Below are 20,368 nucleotides of genomic sequence, written 5' to 3' on the forward strand. Positions count from 1 at the left end.
TCCCCCAAAATATTTCGAGGTTCCTTGTACCTGCTACATAAGTGACATTCTTTACTTATCCAGTAAATGCTGCTTGGAACATTGAACATAAGGTACCAGGCCAATATTTCCACATGGCTTTATTCCATAAAGTCCAATCTTCATTCCTCTAAACTGTATGGCTACATCGCAAATATGATGTTCCAGTCACAGCCTTGGTAATATAACCAGTGTTTCCAATTGTGTCCTGTTATAAGGAGAACAGATTCTTATTGAACTTATGCGAATAACTATATTGCCATGAAAACAACAATACTTACTTACTAAGAGTTTTTAAATTCTGGAGGGATCAGGTAGAGAGAAAAAGAGAAATATTTTAATATTGCTTACAAAAGTATCATTTAGCAAATTGCTATAAGTCATAGCTAGCTCAGGAGAAAAGAGAAAAAGTTTTCCTTAAATTTGAAAAAACAAAACATTAAAAATTCCACAATACTTCAAATAAAAAATCATAAAAATTATAATCATCCTTATCAGTTCATTCAGTCCTGTGTAATCCATTTTTGATCCCAATCTTTTGTTAGTGGCCTCATGAAGTCATCAGTTTCTCCATCAGATTTCTGTAATTTCTTACCCAGTTCAGTTTTATGATCAGCAAGTTTATCAGAAGCCTGTACTCCAGTGTAACTGTCACAGTCCTTTCCATGAATTTTTCTGAAGTTGAAACATTTTGCAAAAGCATTAGAGCAAAGAAATAAGTCTGCAAACAAGACCTCAAAATGGCAATTGACAAAGAAATTTGGTTAATTTTGTGACATACGACACTTTAAAATAATAATAACCAGAATTATGACTGATAACCAGGACAGATCAGAATTTCAGTAATTTTATACAATTTTAAAATGCCTATATCAATAACATTTACCCACAAACTACCACCTAAGCATGTTTATCATCACTTGTCTGACAATGCTTCCCATGTAGTTTAACATACTGAGTAAGCCTAATAAGTTTAGTATCTTCCTCCTTATAGGAAGAGAGCAAATATCTCCAAAATAGGATGAGAAGAAGACAACATCAGTTGTAGACAGCTGTCCCAAGACTCCAGACCAGGACTGTATTCCCAACTTTACATCCACTCATTTAAACCTTTGTTATGCTTAAACTGTATACCTATTTTATAATTGTTACATTTAAGATTTTCAGAATACTATCATACTTAAGGAAAGTGATTGATTTGGAACAGACTGGTCTTAAAGTCCAGGCATTTATCGGGTGGCTCCTAATAGAACTTAATGGTTATATAGAACAAATCTCTGGCCTTGACTACTGGCCTGATGGCTAAAACACTGCACCCGATCTTCCCTTAAATGCAGCGAAGGATTCACAGTGACAATTGCTGCCAACCTGCCGCTGCTTAAGGCCAGACGGGCTCATTCAGTGTTCCCCTGGTATGACCACCAAGCAGCTAGCTATATTTGTTCCTTTTTTAGGGCTAAATGGTGTCACATCACATACAGAAGCCCTTAATGACAGTCAAGCAGGAATTGCCTTATTAAATACTAAAATGTCTTTAATAAAAAGACTGTCCTTCAAAATAGAATGGCCTTAGATATTTTAACTACATCCCAAGGTGGTACATGTACAATCATTCAAACTGAATGCTGTGTTTTTATACCTGACGAGTCTTCCAATGTGTCCTCTCTGCTAAAGCCCATGAAAAAGCAGGTGAATGCCTTAAGCGAGCCTGCACCCGGTCTTGAGTTGTTTGGTTGGCTCCCTTCTGGTATTGGTTCCCTTTTTCCATCTGGATTGCAATTCCTATTTCTATTACTTCTTGGAATTCTTGTACTAGCCATAATATTTAAACTAATTGCTGTTTTCTTTACTCAGTGCTGTGAGACTGTCATGTGAGCTGGAGTAATGAAAGCTGAGGTGGTCGATTGATCTTATAACCTTGGACCAACTTCCTTTTTTCATAGGGACTATGCCTAAGAACTCATTTTACACTAATCTTTTCAAAGATGTTAAATTATTATCATTGTTACTGTACTTGTTCTATAATTGTGAATAGCGTAAATACAAGGATTCATAAAAAGCACAGATACAATGTTTGTGCAACAACCTAAAATTAATCCAAAACCCATGAAATGCTTCCTCTATTAATATATATATCCCTCTTTGCTTGTCCACTATATCCAATTAATTCCCCCCAAGGTGGACAATTGGGCAAATAAATGAGATAAAAGCCTGGCACCGAGGGACATGAGGGACCCAGGGCAGGCAGCAACCACTCTGGGGCCGAGGGACAATATTTTGATCATCAATGCTTTCTATCAAAAGATTATAGATCAAAAGGGAGAAAATGATAAATAAATGGCAAGCAATAGGATATATTGGAACATATGAGGAAGCCGTTTGGGGTAAAACAAATTTGGCCTGGGTTTGTTTTTCCAGAAGGGCCTGTCACCTGCGTTGTGTATCTGCTTTGCCATGTCCCAAAGAGAAGAATAAATGCCCTTAAGATAAGGATTCAACTTCCCCCTCCTTGGCATTTCCTTAAGGATAAGCATTTCTCCCTAGGCTGGGATTTGACTGCTGCACTGATCCTGTGACCACCCAGCTCCAGACAACAGACCTGACACCAGCCACGCCCTCCCCACTGTGTCCATCAATAGCTATTCTGGCAGGGCAATCTGGCAGGGCGATCTTGTGGTTATTGTGAAAGGGACATTGCAATCTGATGTGATACATGCTCTTTGATGGTATATAACAGCTCTGTACACTCCACTTCTTTGGTACCCTTCCTTCTTTAGGGAAGGAAGGCCCTGGGCCATGGTCCTCAAAAGTTGGTTCATAATAAACTCACCCCAATTTGATTTATAGATTGATTATAGATTATTTACGTCGACATGTTTTACAAGTAATATCTTGAAAGGAAAAAACAATAAAGCAGCAGCCCTGCATTACACATGAAAGTTGTGCTCCCCCTGGAGGGAAAATGAGGATACAACATTGGTCAAGTACTTGATTTTATAATCCACTGGTGCCTTTCAAAAATATAGCTTTATTATTGTAAGAGTAAAGATATCCTTAAGAATAGTGCCACAAAACAGGTTTTCCCAGCTTCTTTTTGTCAACTATGAGAGTGACATCAGCCTGGGGCACTTGAAGAGGCATGGTGGACTCAGCTGAGGGCTATTTAATTACTGTGAGATGATTAGCCAATAGCAAATAAGATGCAGAATGATTAAAAAGAGTTAAAGGGACATAAAGTTGGAAATAATTAGGAAAAATAGTGCCTTCAAAATATCCTCTCATTATTTTTATAGCATTTTTTTTGAGGCATAACTAGGATAGTATGTTAGATTTTTCTAAATCCTTATCTCCAGGACATATATTACTGAGTTCTTCATTAAATAAGATAATGCCAAAGAAAACCTGGACAAAAGTATTCTGTACTATCAACAAGGACAAAACATGTACAACATTGCTCTATATATTAAGATTCCAGCTGTAATAGTTAAGATATATATTCATGTGAGTAAAATTATAATGAATTTCTATTTTTCTCAGGCCGTGAACCATGGTAAAATATATAGTAATAAGCAGAAAACCTGATGAACTAGGTGATTTAAAACACCTGATGTTACAGCTTGGCCAATCAAGGTTGAAATAGATCAATTTAAATTTCACACCTTCTGCTTTCCTTGTAGCCAGTGAAGTGTCTGGAAGACCGAAAGCACATAAAATTAATTGAGAGTTAAGAGTATTTGGAAGCAGTTGAGGTTAAGCCCTCAACAATGGTGGCCCTTACTTCTGGAGCCATTGACTCTTTGTCATAAGTTTATTGTATAGACGAGTTCTCTCCTTAGATGATTTGTGTATGTTTCATAGAAGAGAGACAGGGCAGGAGAATTAACTATCACTCCACACCGGTTGTGGAGTGATATATATTACCTCATGCAATTCTTACAGTAATCCTTTAAAGTAACTATTATAATTCATATTTAACTGATAAACAAAACCATGTTTAGGGGCCTGCCCTGTGGCGCAAGCGGTTAAGCACACGCACTCTGCTGCGCCAGCCTGGGGTTCACCAGTTCTGATCCTGGGCGCGCGCCAATGCACTGCTTGGCCAGACATGCTGTGGCGGCGTCCCGTATAAAGTGGAGGAAGATGGGCACGGATGTTAGCCCAGGGTCGGTCTTTCTCAGCAAAAAAAGATGAGGATTGGCAGAAGTTAGCACAGGGCTGATCTTCCTCACAAAAAAAAATAAAAAAGACCATGTTTACAAAATTGATCAAGGGTAGAGGGAAGATCTGAACATCAGTCTGTTGGGTTTTATGCCTCTATTCTCTCCACTGTGATAAAAATGGTACTTCAACATGGGTACTCACCATCTGGCTATTTAATACCAGCTCCTGCCAACATCATTGGATGAGATGAGATGAGAAGTTTACTTCCAAAGTTATCCTATTATATTTAAACTATACTATTTATGAGTCAAATGTCAAGTCATATTTTAGAGGCATAGAGAACAACTGATTACTTCTCCTACACATTTTTCAGTTTTATTATAACTTTGTTGTGCCACATTGTGTCAACTTTGTGTCAACTTTACCAACTTTAGTGCTTCACTGTTCTTTTTTAAAACACTTACAATTTCATTTTCCATGTAAAGCACCTTGCTGTTTTCTTCTTAGTCACTAGATGGCAGTTCTGTATCTATGTAAATTACCACTGCAGCAGGAAACAAGAGGTCTTAAGCCAGTTTGCTCTGTACAAATGATGGACATAGGAGGATTTCTGGTCCATCAAGGCTGCCTGTGTTATTCTGTGGCAGTAACAGGGATGTCCAGGACTGCTTAGTCAGAGGCATGAAGCAGAGTCAGAAAGCATCCTCTAAGTTCTTCTTCAGATGTGAGTTCAGGCACTTACCCTCTCACCTGAGCACACTGGAGTTTATTGAATGCATTCTGACTCTTACTCTCACCCTCTAGTTAATAAGTCTGGGAGATCCATACCCCTAGAAAAAACACACGACTCATAAAGCCTTTTCTCAACTAAATGGAGTTGAGGGCTATGGTGCTGCCCGAGAGTCTGATGCTTAAAGCAAACGCAGCTGGTGCTCATATGGAGGGAAAGAGCGTCAGCTACACCTGAAGCGCTTTTATTGATGCTCCTATGGAATGAGCAAGTTTAAAATAAAACCACATTGCTTAAACCTCACTAACTGATTATTTTATTTTCAAGTAATATGCTGTGAAAATCTGCTATGTCTAAGAAACTATTTCATAAAACTGAAACAATTCTGTTTTTTATTCTCTGGTATTTGAAATACTATTAAAACTGTAACTCCTTTAACATTCTACAATATACAAACAGGCAAATATCAATTATATTCTCTAAAAATGTTTGCTCCCATGTTAAAGATTAATATATGGTAGCAAAACGGGTTACCACCCAGTTTTTAACTAATTTTTTGCTTTTGAAATTACATATAAAATTTGTGTTTTGAAGTATTTTCCTAAAACTCAGCAACTTTCCGATATAAATAGACTAGTTGACAGGTAACTAGAATGAAATTTGATCTTTAAAACTCTAGCTTTGTGTAAGAATTGATAATATCAGGCAGTTGAAAGTTGGGTCTCTCCACATTATGATATTTATTAATTGTGAATAGCCACATCTATTACAAAGTGCTGAATAATAAAAAGAAATTAAACAATATCAGCCTTCTCTCACCCCACATGTACAGTTTATATGCAAATAAACCCTCAAAGGTCAGGAAAATGCTTATGATTTCAGCTAACTGGTAAAATACTATCTCATTCCAGTTTTAACCTCATTTGAAATTGACTTAAAACTCTTCTCTTAGGATCCTGCTCTGATCAGTGCCCCCTGGTCCCCTCAATGTCTCATTTGATTGCAAACCTATCTGAGGAATTGAATATTCTTTTCCATTTGTTCTCTATAAGGTATCTGTGATAGTGCTTTTTATACAACGACCACTCGGTACAATTTATTATTAGTTTCAGAAACATCTTTGGCCGGCCTTGTGGCTTAGTGGTTAAGAGTGTGCGTTGCGCTACTGGCAGACTGAGTTCGGATCTTGGGCGCGCACTGACATACCGCTTCTCTGGCCATGCTGAGGCTGCATCCCACATACAGCACCTAGAAGGATGTGCAACTATGACATACAACTATCTAGTGGGGCTTTGGGGGAAAAAAAAGGAGGAGGATTGGCAATAGATGTTAGCTCAGATCTGGTCTTCCTCAGCAAAAAAAAAGAGGAGGATTAGCATGGATGTTAGCTCAGGGCTGATCTTCCTCACAAAAAAAGAGAAACATCTTTATTTAGGAACAAATCAAGGAAACAGATGTGAGGAATGTGGGGTAGCCTAGTTGATGGTGCTTGAGGGATTCTTCACGTGAGTCTCAGCATAGAAAAATTTAAAGAGTAAAGCAGCATTGGTCAGATCAAAAGTGTGGGGTGAACATAATTCTGAAGGGATAATTATGGAGAAGTAAAAACAAGAAGCCACTTGAATTGCATTGGAAGGTATTAGACACATCAAAGGGCTGGGAGAAAACCTTGTTTAATGTAAGTTCTTTCTAAACTCTAAGGCAAAAAGTAATATGAATTTACATGGTAATTATAAACCACAAAACAACAATTCACAAGACAAGTAAACAACTAAAGTAGAAACCAGAATAAGAAAAATAGAGGTTAAAGAAGAGATGGAGAAAGATTGTTGGGGTCAGAAAACATGGCTTAGTCATCCTTGAAGTCTCCCTCAGACTCTGATCATTCTTAGTGCTCAGTAAACACTTTGAGCCCATGAGCCTGGGGAGGGGCAAAGTGAGAGGTGGTTGGGAGGGGAGACAATGCAAGGATACCCTTGTGGAGGCACTGACATTGAAAATCAGTGACATTTTGCCAAGGTGTTTACCATAATATATTAAGGATTATTCTGGAAAGTTAAGGATTTTCCTGGAATGTACATTTTCATTTTATGGAAACTCCAACTAGCCCAGAGAACGATTGAGACATTTCAGCTTTAGAAATAAAGAGAGGGGCCAGCCCTGTGGCACAGTGGTTAAGTGCCCGTGCTCCACTGTGACAGACCCGGGTTGACAGGTTCGGATCCTGGTGCGCACCGACATACCGCTGGTCAAACGATGCTGTGGTAACATCCCATATAAATTAGAGGGAGATGGGCACAGATGTTAATCCAGGGCCAATCTCCCTCAGCAAAAAGAGGAAGGTTAGCATCAGAAGTTAGCTCAGGGCTGATCTTCCTCACAAAAAAAGAAAGAAAAGGAAATAATGGGAAAATTTTCTGTCAGTTTTAAGAATGAAAACCAGTTAGCATCTGGAAAACAGTTGCAATTTGAGATCAGAATGTGGAGAAATAATTAGATGTCACAAGTTGTTTTTGCTTTTCTCTAGGGCAGTAAGGCTTGCAGGGGGAATGAAGTTCCATCTTTGCTCTATTGAGTTTGAGAAGGTGTAAAATTCATTTGTTCTGGGCAACACTGTTGACCTGCGGAGAAAGACAAATGGTTCAAGCAGCTAATCTAAAGGCATAACCTATATGTGCAAGGTATTTGTGGTAGGTATTGAAGGAAATACAAAGAATTATAAGGTTCCAAGCTCCTCCACATACATGACATGGCTTGCAAGATGTCACTTGATTCTGCCAAGGTATTTAGTGTATGTTGTATTAGAGAACCTAAAAAAAATGAGAATGTTATCGAGAAATTGTAAATAAGGACAGCTTCTTAGGAGAGGTGGACTACATCAAGTCCTCAAAGGGACCACTTTTGGGTAGGTGGAGGGAAGAAAGTGTGAGGATTTCAGATGGGGGAAGAGAGGAAAGGTACAGACGTAGAAAGGAACATGGCATTTGGGCATGGGGGTGGGGAGGCCATGACAGGCACAGTCTTCCCGTGACTGAGAGGCAGCTCAGTTTCCTCCTCCAGGAGCCCAGCACTGCTTCCCACCTCCTGGCCTCCTCCACCTGCAGACCCCCCGCCTGAGCCAAGGCCTATCTTATCTGGATCACTGCCTAATCTCCCAACAGGTCCCTTTACTTCCAGTCTTAATTTCTTCTAATCTTTCCTCCACAATGCCTCCAGAGTTACCTTCTAGAATCTAAATTTGTTTAAATGTGACATCTGCTTATACTATTTCAATGACTGCTCAGAGCATTGGAGAGAACATTCAGACTCCTGAGCTGGACACGCAGGCTTTCCCTTGCTGTCCTCATCTTTAGCCTCATCACCCACTGTTTCCTACATGTTCGCTTTGTTCCAGCCTTAAAAATACCCCCATATTCTGAAAGCTTTAGCATCCTTTATATCTGCCTTTTTTAGGTGTGTCTACTGCACTCCTACCCCTTGTTTAATCAACTTAATTCCTATTTCTTAATCTAAACTCATGTCAAATATTCCTTCCTCTTGGATACTTTGCCTGAGAGGTCTCCATCTAGAGACTCCTTTTGATGTCCCCACTCTGGGACCCTGTACTTATCTGCTTTTCCATAACTGTTGTTTTATTCATGTCTCATAGACAGTGAGCTCCTTCAAGCTGAGACTATCCTTCTTCTTGATAAATAAATGGCAAGCAGTGGGATACATTGGAGCATATGAGGAAGCCATTTGGTGTAAACCTAATTGGGCCTGACCTAGTTTTTTATAATTTTTTTCCAAAAGGGCCTGTAGCCTCTGTTCATCCATTGTACATCCACTTTAAGTGATTAACATGTCCCAAAGACAAGAACAATGCCCTTAAGATGTAAATGCAACTTCCCCCACATTGGCATTTCCTTGAGGATAAGCATTTCTCCCTAGGCTAGGATTTGATTGCTGTGCTCATCCCGTGACCACCCAACTCGAGACAACAGCCACGCCAATGGAGACAGCAGACCTGATATCCACTGTGTCCATCAATTGAGGTGCTGACAGGTCAATGTCGTGGCTATTGTAAAAGGGACATTGCAATCACATGTGAACATGCTCTTTGATAGTATATAAGCACTGTGTACAACCCACTTCTTTGGAGTGCTCCATTTCTTCATGAAAGGACTCTCCCGGGCTATATGGTCTTCAAAGGTTGGCTCGTAAGAAACTCACCCCAATTTTGATTAATAGATTGGTTATGGGTTATTTGCATCGACATTTCTTGGTGTAATTGCGGCAGGATCTCAGAGAAACCCACCGGATACCACCTGGATTCTACACTGAACTGACAGTTGGTACCGCAGGGGCACTTTGAGCCCCACCCGGATCACTGCATTCTTCAGGTGACCCTGGTGAGTTCTCCTGAATCCTGGACCTCTTTATTTTAAGTTGATGGTCCAAGAGTTTATTTGAGCTGTTTTAAGATATTAAGACTAGAGGCTTTGAAGGGTACCAGTACATTTCCTAGGTGGAGAAAAACCTAGGGGGAATTTCCCAGGCCAAGGAACTTTAGGGGAAGCTTGGAGTAAACTGGGTTGGTTGTCCTTTTAATTTGGCTTTAAAATTGGAAAGAATTATGTTTATAAGGTCTGAACAAAACTGCTTGATAGAGAAATGAGAGTCTGATCTTGTTCAGCTATGAAGAAAAGAGACATGGCTCCTCCTGGCTGAAAAGGCGTTTTACAGGTGACTGAAAAACCTCAGTAGGCGTGTCAGAGGTGAACCTCACGACGTGTAGCCGTCCTATAAGGCATTCCATTATCATTCACGTTAATTAATTATAGCTTCGTCCGGGGATGCGCACATGAGGGTTGGTCACCCGAGCTCCGAACCGCCACAGTGGTCCTAGACTGCCAGCGGGAGAAACCTAGACAAATAAGACAGTGATTACGACATTCCTTTAGGGAATAACACTCAAAGCAGCACACTTGTGACCCACTACACAGTTCGAGAAGTTGTTCAGACTTTAGAAAAAACAAACGAACAAACAGAACTAAAAATGGGAAACCGTGCTTCAAAAGCCTGCCGGCTTCCAGATGGACAACCCCCGACGGGGACTCCCGCTGGTTTCACGTATAATGCATACGGAAACAATGCTTGCAAGTATTTAACTAAATGGGAAAGGTTAACTAAGGATGACTTAGGTCGTAAATGGCCAAAATGGTGAACGTTTGACCTCTGAAAACTACTGTATTTGCGCGCCCATGTTGAAAAAGCCGGCGATAAAACCAAAACAAAAGAAGGGGAAGATTATTAGGATTGGCATTTAGAGGCTTCAAAGTGTAATAATGATAAAATGACCTCTTTACAGGAGACTAACCGTAAACTGACTGAGACTATTTCTGAATTAAAGAGAGATAAGAAGTCAGAAGCTGTCCACCCCCCTCACCTCCTCTACCTCCTCCACTACCACCGCTTTCAGCACCTCAGAGCTCATCTCCTTCTCCCTCAGCACCCGTGTATCCTTTCCTTTCTGAGCTTCCGTACCCTGACCTATCCACTTCACCTCCTCCTCCCTCACCTCCTCCTCCTCCTTCACCTCCTCCTCGTCTCTCACCTCCTCCTCCCTCTCCTCCTCCTCCTCTCTCACCTCCTCCTCCCTCACCTCCTCCTCCTCCCTCACCTCCTCTTCCTCCCTCGACCCCCCCCTCCCCTCCTCCTCCTCCCTCACTTCCTCCTCCTCCCTCACCTTCTCCTCCTCTCTCTCCTCCCACACCTCCTCCTTCCTCTCCTCCTCCTCCCTCACCTACTCCTCCTCCTTCACCTTCTCCTCCTCCTACACCTCCTCCTCCTCCCTCAACTCCTCTTCCTCCCTCTACTCCTCCTTCTCCTCCTCCTCCTCCTTCACCTTCCCCTCCTCCTCCACCCCTAGAGAAAACAAGAAGTAACTCTCAGGGAGCAGATACTGAAAGTCCTAAAGTTATAGTGGCTGCCTTTAAGGAGAAAACTGTTACTGGGTGAGGTGAGCCTGCTCTGTGTATACTCCTTGGACTAGAACTGAATTTAAGAATTTGACGAAGGACTTCCCAGGCCCTTTGCAAGATCCTTTAGAGTTTGCTCAAGAATTTGATTTTATTGTTAGAACATATGCACAGGATATTTAGATTTATATCAGCATGTGCATTTGCTGGTGTCTGAGAACAAAGCAAATGAATGGATAAAAGAGGCAGATTGGAGAGACCCCCTGGAGGATTTCCATAAGCATGAGGCTCACCACCTTAAGGAGTGTAGGAATATTGCTCGAAACTTACACAAAGCCATTTCAGTAGTTTTTCCCAGGAAGATAGATTGGGCTAAAGTCCATCAATGTAAGCATAGACCCGAGGAATCTATCTTTGATTATTTTGAAAGGCTTGAGAAAACCTTCAAACAGCACTTGGGGGTGGCTCCTGAATGTTTTGAGGGTCATTAAAATGATTCAATTTTCAATTCAATTTCCTTGGAAGGATTAGATGAGGAATTAGCAAAATTAGTTAAGAGACATGAACTGGATTGGACTTTAATGCACACTATGCACTTGTCACTATTACAGATAAACTATCTAAAACCCTCCAGAGGGCCGGCCCCGTGGCTTAGCGGTTAAGTGCACGTGCTCCGCTGCTGGCAGCCCGGGTTCGGATCCCGGGCGCACACCACTTCTCCGGAACATGCTGGGGCCGCATCCCACATACAGCAACTGGAAGGATATGCAGCTATGACATAAACTATCTACTGGGACTTTGGAGTGAAAAAATAAATAAATAAAATCTTTAAAACCCTCCAGCAAAAAAAGGCCACTAAGGTTATGAGTATACAGCTACAACAGCTTAGTGGCCCAACAAACGCCATCCTTTTAAAATCTAACCAGAAACGAAATCACCGTGTCTGTTACTATTGCAAAAATCCTGGTCATTTCAAACGAGACTGCCATAAACTCAAATGGGATTTAGGGGGTGACAACAATAAACAGGAATAGGGCTGCTCTAAGGATTATGAGAGGGCATTTCCCCTCCTCCTCACAAATGCCTTAGGGGAAATTGAGATAACTAATTGAGGAGAAACTTTAAAGGTCCTTGTAGATACCAGGGCTACCTTATCTGTCCTCAACCCTACCCTTATTCATTGCCCTTTCCCTCGGAGTAAACGGGCAGTTGAAATGGTAGAGGTTTCGAATTTTCCAATGTAGGTTTTTAAATCAGAACCAATAATTTTTCAATTAAGAACCATCACAGTAAAATGTGTTTCTCCTGGTTAAATGTGCTCCAATTCATTTGATTGGACGAGATCTTCTAGAACCATACAACGTCCATATTGCCTTTTCACTAAAGGGCGGAATGATTCTAGATTCAGAAAATCGGGATGCTGACCAGACTGTAATTGCTGAAAGGTTGATGATTGTGAAATCAATGACTCAAATAAAAGAGAATATTGATGACCTGTTATTACAAGTGCCTAGAGAATTATGGTCATCATCCTCTTTAGATATTGGGAAAATTAAATCAGCCACTCCTATTAAGGTGACTGTTGACAACCCTAAGCCTCTATCTAATATTCGGCAATATCCACTTAGACCAGAGGCATTAAATGGGATAAGCCCTATCATTCAGGATTTCTTGAAAAGAGACTTATAATTCCTTGTACTAGTCCCTGTAATACACCTATCTTGCCTGTAAAAAGCCAAATGGGAAAGGCTGGAGATTTGTTCAAGATCCGAGAGCTATAAATAACATCGTGATTCCCCGACATCCTGTGGTTCCTAACCCACACACTTTGCTCTCGGCCATTCCAACTAATAGCCGCTATTTCTCAGTCACTGATTTATGCAGTGCCTTCTTCAACATTCCCGTAGAAAATAATAGTCAATATCTTTTTGCCTTCACGTGGGAAGATCGTCAGGATACCTGGACAGTTATGCCACAGGCCTATACTGAGACGCCCACTTATTTTTCCTGGATACGCCAGGCTGATTTAGTGAATATAGATTTCCCTAATGACTCCACTTTAATTCAATATGTGGATGATTTCTCTTGTGTTCAAACACTAAGTTGGATTCTGAGAAGGACACAATTTATCTGTTGCAACAGCTAGCATCTAAAGGGCATAAAGTGTCCAAGGACAAATTACATTTTTGCCTGCCTGTTGTAAAATATCTAGGACACTTGATATCTAAGGATGGACTGTTGATTGATTTTGAAAGGATTAAAGGAATCCTGGCTTTTTCTCTCCCTAAGACAAAGAAACAGTTGAGGATTCCTAGGACTAACTGGATATTGCAGTAACTGGGTACCTAACTTTTCACTTATTGCCCAGCCCTTATATACATTACTAAAGTCTGACCAGCCTGATGTAATTGAATGGACACCAGAAGGAGAGAAGGCAGTAACTACCTTTAAGTCTGTTTTGGCGCAAGAACCAGCCTTAGGACATCCTAATTACAGCTTGCCATTTTTCCTCTTCATACATGAAGATAAAGGAAATGTTTTAGGTATCTTAACTCAAAAACACGGAGGTCGACATCGACCTATAGGGTATTATAGTCAGCAGTTAGACTCAGTGGCAAAAGGGCTTCCACCTTATATGAGAGCCATTTCAGCAGCAGCGCTCTTATGCAAGACCACTGAAGAAATAGTGATGGGGTCTCCTTTGACTATCTATGTTCCTCACTCAGTCTAATCTCTCCTAAAATCTCATCACACTCAGCATTACTCTGTCAGCTGACTAGCCTCCTATGAAGTTCTGTTGCTCTCTGCTCCTAATATTACCTTAGCCCGGTGTAATAATCTTAACCCTGCAACTTTACTTCTAGCATCACAAGAAGAAGATGCCCACTACTACATTTATTAACTAATTACCTACTTACTCCTAGGAATGATTTGCAAGAAACTCCCATTGATAATGCTGATCTAATTTGGTTTACAGATGGATCTTACTCAAAGGATGAACAAGGGTGTTATCAGGCTGGATATGCAGTAACGTCCTCAGTAGATGTAATTTACCAGAGATAAAGTCAGCACAGCAAGGCGAGTCAATTGCTTTAACTCGAGCTTGTCAATTGGCCAGAGACCAGGTAGCAAATATCGACACTGACAGCCGTTATGCTTTCGGAGTAGCACATGACTTTGGAATGCTGTGGAAACAACGAGGGTTTTTAACCTCTTCAGATCAGCCTATAAAGAAGGAGAAACAGGTTGCAGAATTATTACATTCTATACAGCTGCCGAGACAACTAGCGATTATTAAAATACTAGGGCATTCCAAATCTGATACTTTGGAAGCTAAAGGAAACAGGCTTGCTGATGCAGCTGCTAAACAAGCAGCCTTGAAGGCTCGCCCTACCCAGCCTCGAGAATGCCTGCTGCTTCCTAGTAACTCTGCTAACCCAGTAAAAGACTTCCTTCTACAGGCCCGAGAAGTGGCCACGTAAGAAGAAAAACAGATATGGCAGTCAAAAGGGGGAATTTTAGACCCCCCCTCACAGATGTGGTTTGGGCCCAATAGGAAACCCATAGTACCTGTTGGAGCACAATTGCCCCTGCTCCAACATATACACCAACTAACCCACTGGGCACCTGAAAAGATGATTTTATGGGGAAAACAATACTTTTGGAAACTTTCTCCCACAGTGGCCCATAAAACTTATACTCGTTGTGTTATATGCCCAAAGTAGAATCCAGGGAAACCACTTCATGGGTCACAAGGTCACTTTCCCCTTCCTAAGGGACCCTTTGAGGTATGGCAATTGGACTTTGTCTAAATGCCACCACCTCAAGGATATAAATACATCTTGGTAATGATCTGTATGTTCTCACATTGGGTTGAGGCCCTTCCTTGCAGAAGAGCAACGGCTCTAACAGTAGGTAAATTACTATTAGAGAGAATAATCCCTGCTTGGGGAATTCCTACCGAGTTACATAGCGACAAGGGAACTCATTTCACCAGACAAATAATTAAATCTATTTGTAATATTTGGCCAATAATGCAGCATTTCCACTTCGTTTACCATCCCCAATCCTCAGGATTGGTGGAAAGAACTAATAGCACGATCAAACTTCAATTGGCAAAGCTTTCAGAAGCATTTAATCTCTCATGGCCAAAAGCTCTTCCGTTAGTGCTCCCCAGTCTTAGATCTACATCATTTGGTAAATATCGACTGTCTCCTTTCGAAATAATAACTGGACGACCTATGCAATTAGATGAAGAAATGTATGAACCAACTTTACTTAAAGGAGATATTTTACATTATTGTCAAGGTCTCATTGAGGGTCTTAAAAGAAATGAGAAACTGGTAGCTAATTCTTTTCACAGTAAGCTCCCGGGAGACGAAGACCTTAAGGATCATGGATTACAACCTGGAGATTTTGTTTATTGGAAAAGACTCCTGATAAAGGACTCTTTGCAGCCCCGTTGGAAAGGACCATGTCAGGTGCTTTTAACCAATCCATGTGCTGCAAAATTAAAAGGCGTAGACTCATAGATTCACATTTCTCATTTAAAATAGTCTTCTCCACCTGAATGGACTTCAACTCCAGTCTCTGACACCCAACTTCGACTGACCAAGATGAATATCTCCAAACCATGATGAGAAGAAGATGACATCTGTTGTAGACAGCTGTCCCGAGACTCTGGACCAGGCCTGTATTCCTAACCTTATATCTCCTCATTTAAACCCTTGTAGTGTTTAAGCTTTATGTAATTGCTAAAATAATCAATTTCTAGATTGCCTTACCATTTTCCTACACCAATGCTTTACCCTTCAACTTTATAAGATAGATCAGAACCTAATTACAAAACCTTTTGTTGATTACAAAAAAAAAAATGCCATGCAAGGTTTCCCTAATGCTTTGTTTTTCCAGTCTACATCTGAATGGACCTCTGATGGCAATGTTTTTCTGCAGTGGGCACATTTCTTTGCTACACACAAAAATCAGTCCAATTGTTGGCTATGTGGCCAACTTCTGCTTTCTAACACCTCTGGGTTGTCTTGGTGGGTCTTTCCCTTTCGAGGCACAGATTGGAAATCTCTAAAGCAATTTATTGTGATAGAAAGATCTAGTTCTAATGTTCACAGTTCGTCTGATATTACTAATTATGATCCCGAAACATGGTCAATAGCCCATACTATTAATAATACAGGACACGGTTATTCTTTTTCTGTTACTCAAACCATCCAATTATCCGAACAAATTGCAGATAAACAAAAGAAACCAGACATTACAGTAAAAACTATGGAAGGTTTCACACAAATTTGGGATGGGTATGTTTGGCTTACTCCTAGCCATGGATCTTTAAACATACCAGCACCTTTATGTTGGGAACAGAGAAATCATTCCAAACAAAATCTACCAAATTACACTCTAAAGATGGGCTGGATATCCCCCGAGTCATGTCAGAATACTATTATACATAAAAAAAGTGATTGGTTTGGAACATACTGGTCTCGAAGACCAGGCGCCTATTGGATGGCTCCTAATGGAACTCAATGGTTATGTGGAACAAATCTCTAGCCTTGGCTGCCACCAGGATGGCTAGGGCGCTGCACTCTTGGCTTCTCTTGGATACAGGGAAAGATTTGACCAGAGCTAATATCTGTGGCCAATCTGCCTTTCCTTAAGGCCAGATGGGCTCATTCAGTGTTACACTGGTATGACCACCTAGCAGCTATATTTGCTCCTTCCTTGGGGCTGGAAGACGTCATATCACATATAGAGGCTCTGACAAAATTTACTCAACAAGCCCTTAACGATAGTCAGGCAAGAATAGCTTTCTTAAATACTGAAATGTCTTTAATGAGAAAAGCTGTCCTTCAAAATAGAATGGCCTTAGATATTCTTACAGCAACCCAAGGTGGTACATGTGCGATCATTCAAACTGAATGCTGTGTGTTTATACCTGACGAGTCTTCCAATGTGTCATCTCTACTAAAGCACAAGAAAAAACAGGTGAATGCTTTAAGCGATCCTACACCCAGCCTTGATTTGTTTGGTTGGCTCCCTTCTGGTATTGGTTCCCTTTTTCGATCTGGATTGCAATTCCTATTTCTATTACTTCTTGGAATTCTTGTACTAATCATAATATTCAAACTGATTGTTGTTTTCTTTACTTAGTGTTGTAAGACTGGCATGCAAACTAGAGTAATGGTGGCTCAGTGACTTGAGATGGCCAATCAATCTTATAACCCTGGACAAATTTCCTTTTCTGATAAGGACTATGCCTAAAAACTCATTTTAAACTAATCTTTTAAAAAAATGTTTAATTATTATCATTGTTACTGTACTTGTTCTATAATTGTGCACAATGTAACATAAGGGGCTATATATAATTAAAAAATATATATTTTTAATATAAAATAAAAATAAATATAATATAAAATATAAAAAAATATTTTTAAAAAAGTGCATATACAATGTTTGTGCAACAACCTAAAATTAATCCAAAACCCATGAAATGCTTCCTCTGTTTATGTATATATATATATATATATATATATACCTCTTTGCTTGTCCACAATATCCAACTAATTCCACCCAATGTGGACAACTGGGCAAATAGATGAGATAAAAGCCTGGCACTGAGGGACATGATAGACCCAGGGCATGCAGGAACCACCCTGGCTCTGAGGGACAATATTTTGATCATCAATGCTTTCTATTGAAAGATTATACATCAAAAGGGGGAAAATGATAAATAAATGGCCAGTGATAGGATATATTGGAGCACATGAGGAAACCATTTGGTGTAAAACTAGTTGGGCTTGACCATTTTTTTTTCCAAAAGGGGCCTGTAGCCTCTGTTCATCCATTATATACCCACTTTAAGCAATTAACATGTCCCAAAGACAAGAACAATGCCCTTAAGATGTAAATGCAACTTCCCCCACATTGGCATTTCCTTAAGGATAAGCATTTCCCCCTAGCTAGGATTTGATTGCTGTGCTCATCTTGTGACCACCCAACTCGAGACAACAGCCACGCCCATGGAGACAGCAGACCTGATACCCACTGTGTCCATCAATCAACGTGCCAACAGGTCAATGTCGTGGCTATTGTAAAAGTGACATTGCAATCACATGTGGTACACGCTCTTTGATGGTATATAACCACTCTGTACACCCCACTTCTTTGGAGTGCTCCAATTCTTCATGAAAGGACTCCCCCGGGCTATATGGTTCTCAAAGGTTGGCTCATAATAAACTCAACCCAATTTTGATTTGTATATTGGTTATAGATTATTTGCATTGACATTCTATTTGTCCCTCCAGTATCTAAACACAGTACCTGACACATTTGGGGCACTCAGAAAATGTTTGATGAGTGAATAAGTATGTGGGAGACCACACTTGGTGGAGCAGAAGGGGCTTTTTGGGGAGTGGTAGAAAATTCGCACACATTCCTACCGTAGTAGTTGAGGCTGTGGGCTTTGGACTAGTTTGCCTGGGCACCAATCCCAGTTATTCCACTTTTAACTGGGGAATATGTGCAAAATATTTACTCTCTGAGCGTTAGTTTCCTCATCTATAAAATGGGGCTACTGATAACTCCTGTCTCATAGGGTTTTAGTGAGATTGAAATGCATTAACTAATATAAAGTGCTTAGAAGAGCTCCTGGCACATAGTAGGCACTTAAATGTTAGCTGTTATGTTATCATTATTGCTCTTATTTCTGAGCAATACTCTGATTTTGAAAAGATGCTTTCATAATATAGTTGATCCTCATTATTTGTGGATTCCGGGTTTGCACACTTGCCCACTAGCTAAAATGAACTGGCAGCCCCCAAATCAACACTCTCAGGGCTTTCATGTCCATTTGCAGATATGTACAATGTGGTGAAAAATTTGATTCACTCGACATGCATGTTCCCAGCTGAGGGGAACAAGGTGACGCTCTGCCCTCTTGTTTCAGCCCATACTGTAAACAAGTGTCCTTCTTGCAGTCTATTTAGTGCCCCATTTCTTATCTTTTTGTGCGTTGTGTTGGTGACTTTGCTGTTTAATATGTCTCCCATGTGTAGTGCTGCAATGCTGCCTGGTGTTCCTCAGGGCAAGAGGCTGTGACGTGCCTTTACAGAGAAAGTACGTGTGTTAGACAAGCTTCTTTCAGTCACGAGTTACAGTGCTGTTGGTGTGAGTTCAATGTTAATATATCAACAATATATCTTAAATAAGGTGACTTTAAAGAGAAACACAGAAAACAAAGTTATGTATTGATCAGTTGAAGAAAATGTGACTAAGGCTTGCAGGAACCTAACCCTGCATTTCCCGTAGGAGCAGTGGGTCATATTCACTGATTCAGTGTTCACAGTGAATTTACAGAATGTCACACTGTGCATAATGAGAACTGACTGTATCTTACGTAATCCTCACAGACTCCTTTATAGTAGATAGGTAGGGAACAAGGTGTCCACATTTTACTATTCAAGTAAGGCTATTAAAGACCTTATGAGCCAAGTAGAGAATTTAAAATGTCTTGTGCTCACCATAAGAGCCATGAATTTTTTCTTTTTTTGGTAAGGAAGATCAGCCCTGAGCTAACATCTATGGCCAATCCTCCTCTTTTTGCTGAGGAAGACTGACCCTGGGTTAACATCTGTGCCTATCTTCCTCCATTTTATATGGGACGCCGCCACAGCATGGCCTGACAAGCGGTGCATTGGTGCGCACCTGGGATCCGAACCTGGGCTGCCAGCAGCAGAGTGTGAGCACTTAACTGCTACGCCACGGGGCTGGCCCCTAGCCATGAGTTTTTGAGCAAGGAAGAACTATGATGAACTGATGTTTAAGGAACAATTACCTGTCAAGAGAATGTAGTATTGAGAGGAAGAGGGAGAACTGAGCCGGAAAGGAGAACCAGCTGTGAAACTCTCCAAGTATTCCCATTGCTAGGTGAGGAGATTCAGAGCTAAGGTGTTGATGTGGTAAATGAAAAGTAGCAGCCAAAGGATGAAATAATGGATTTGGTAACCATATATAGGGTGTAAGTTAGGCTGTGGTTCTCAAAGTGGGGTCCCTGGACCAGCAGCATCAGCATCACCTGGGAACTGGGTAGAAATGCAAATTCTCAGGTGCTGCTGCAGACCTGCAGAACTGGAAACTCTGGGGTGGGACCTGGCAATCTGGGTTTCAACAAGGCCTCCCGGTGCTTCTGGTGCCCATCAAGTTTAAGAGCCAGGGAATTAAAGAAATGATTCCAACACGTCACCATGCCCAGGTAAGCCACAAGGCAGGGAGGTGGTATTTGTTTGGAGGATAAGACGCATTTTAAGTTTTAGGAAAAAATAGTTTAGCGTCTGTTTCATTTTAAGGGTTCCAGAGATGCCATTTTAGCTCTCTGCCTGTGAAGCTCTTTATTTCACAATATGTTCTCCTTTAGAGAGCCCTTGGTAAGTTATTTACCACTTACCACATGTTCTGAGAGTCCCTTCCTTCTTGAAATCCCCTTTCAGAC

The 20,368-nt window shown here is 40.8% G+C and overlaps 1 protein-coding gene across 8 annotated transcripts in view; it reads right to left on the reverse strand.

Annotated features, from left to right (window-relative positions):
* Positions 1-104: 104 nt before the first annotated feature.
* The window catches only part of LOC147911292 (ral guanine nucleotide dissociation stimulator-like), an 85,501-nt gene continuing 65,237 nt past the window's right edge, over positions 105-20,368 (reverse strand). For 3 of the 8 annotated variants that reach the window (XM_087428315.1, XM_087428303.1, XM_087428301.1), the window contains one exon: positions 7,537-9,815. Coding sequence is in view for 3 of the 8 variants with exons in the window: in XM_087428303.1 (XP_087284429.1) it covers positions 9,794-9,815 (22 nt within the window). In the remaining 5 variants the exon portion in view is untranslated. The other 5 variants (XM_087428291.1, XM_087428290.1, XM_087428317.1 and 2 more) reach the window with 5 other exon arrangements.

This window comes from Ceratotherium simum, unplaced genomic scaffold (assembly GCF_057802395.1).
Source record: "Ceratotherium simum simum isolate JZ-2026a unplaced genomic scaffold, ASM5780239v1 HiC_scaffold_44, whole genome shotgun sequence".
Classification (NCBI taxonomy): Eukaryota; Metazoa; Chordata; class Mammalia; order Perissodactyla; family Rhinocerotidae; genus Ceratotherium; species Ceratotherium simum.